Here is a 1,418-nt window from a genome sequence, read left to right as displayed (position 1 = left end):
CTCCAGTGGATTTCTACCACACTTTCTACGAAGTTGCAGTGGCGGAAGGCGAACAGCTCCGAGGACATTCGCAGAGTCTATTTGTACATGCTTTGCTCTTTGTGGATGTTATTTAATTTTGCGTATTTACCACACACTCACAGATACTTAATATTGCAATTGTATGTTAAAATAATGTTCTGCTAGACAATTCTAGCAGTAGTAAAGTGTTCAGTTCTAGTACCCAGATCCTGCAATAAAGTACATTTCACACCAAATCCTTGCTGTAACATGACAGCTAATACCCTATTTCTGTGTGTTTCATTTTGACAGCTAACGTGGTGACGATTGTGGTCCTGTCCCGGGGAAAGTGTGGTCTCTCCGGATGTATCACTCGCTTCCTCGTGTCCATGGCAGCGGCAGATCTACTGGTCATTATCATTGATGTGATACTGGCTCGGATTAATGATTATTATTTCCCGACTACCTTTCTGTTCATCACACCTGTGTGTTCTTTCCACGCTGTCCTCTTTCGTGCAGTCACGGATATTTCTGTCTGGTTAACCGTCGCTTTCACTTTCGATCGTTTTGTTACCATTTGTTGCCAGAAGCTGAGGACTAAATATTGCACCGAGAAAACTGCAGCTCTGGTTATAGGAACTGTGTGTCTGCTGTTCTCTTTAAAAAATATTCCCTGGTTCTTTACATATGAATCCTACTATACAATCGACAATGTACCCTGGTGCTGTGGTGCAAAACCAGATTATTACACTGTAACGGCTTGGGTAGCATTTAGCTGGATTTACCGCTGTTTTACCCCACTGCTCCCAATATTCTTGATACTGCTGCTGAATGCTCTGAGTGTAGGATACATTTTGGCGGCGAGTAGAGCCCGCAGGAGGCTGAGGGGCAACATGCATGATGTTAATGACAATGATCCTGAGATGGAGAACCGAAGGAAATCCATCATCTTACTCTTCGCTATATCCGGCAACTTCATATTGCTCTGGATGGCGTATGTGATATTTTTCTTATTAATGCGAATTACAAACCGCTATCATTTTACAGGTTACAATGACCCGATGCCTATTGCAGACTATACCAGCTACATGCTCCTGCTTTTGAGCTGCTGCACAAACACATGTATCTATGCAGTAACCGAGACTAAATTCAGAGATGAGCTGAAAAATGGGTTGAGATATCCTCTGAGAATAATATATAAATTAGTTTAGCAAAGAAAATTTCAGAGCAATTCCCAACATTAGATCTGCATTACATCACATATCGTATCCTGAGTTATCTTTTACCTGAACCCCAACAGGCTCCATCTCAGTCCCAGGCTTATCCAGACATAACGCTGGGCAATATCTGACAAGGCCTGCGTTTTCCTACGTATGTATCTTTGAACAAGGTAGAAGTGCTTTATGTAGATGGTAGCT

The 1,418-nt window shown here is 42.2% G+C and overlaps 1 protein-coding gene across 1 annotated transcript; it reads left to right on the top strand.

Moving 5' to 3' along the window:
• Positions 1-389: 389 nt before the first annotated feature.
• On the top strand, positions 390-1,211 carry LOC139239491 (probable G-protein coupled receptor 139). The gene has a single exon (XM_070868272.1). The coding sequence runs from the start codon at positions 390-392 to the stop codon at positions 1,209-1,211; it is 822 nt and encodes a 273-aa protein (XP_070724373.1).
• Positions 1,212-1,418: the final 207 nt, after the last annotated feature.

Source organism: Pristiophorus japonicus, chromosome 27, assembly GCF_044704955.1.
Source record: "Pristiophorus japonicus isolate sPriJap1 chromosome 27, sPriJap1.hap1, whole genome shotgun sequence".
Lineage (NCBI taxonomy): Eukaryota > Metazoa > Chordata > Chondrichthyes > Pristiophoridae > Pristiophorus > Pristiophorus japonicus.
The sequence above is the reverse complement of the archived record's forward strand: the minus strand, read 5'-3'. Positions and strand labels throughout refer to the sequence as shown.

What these genes read in the sequence shown, in the direction of transcription:
- LOC139239491 (XM_070868272.1), top strand. Translation starts at nt 390, where the DNA reads ATGGCAGCGGCAGATCTACTGGTCATTATCATTGATGTGATACTGGCT.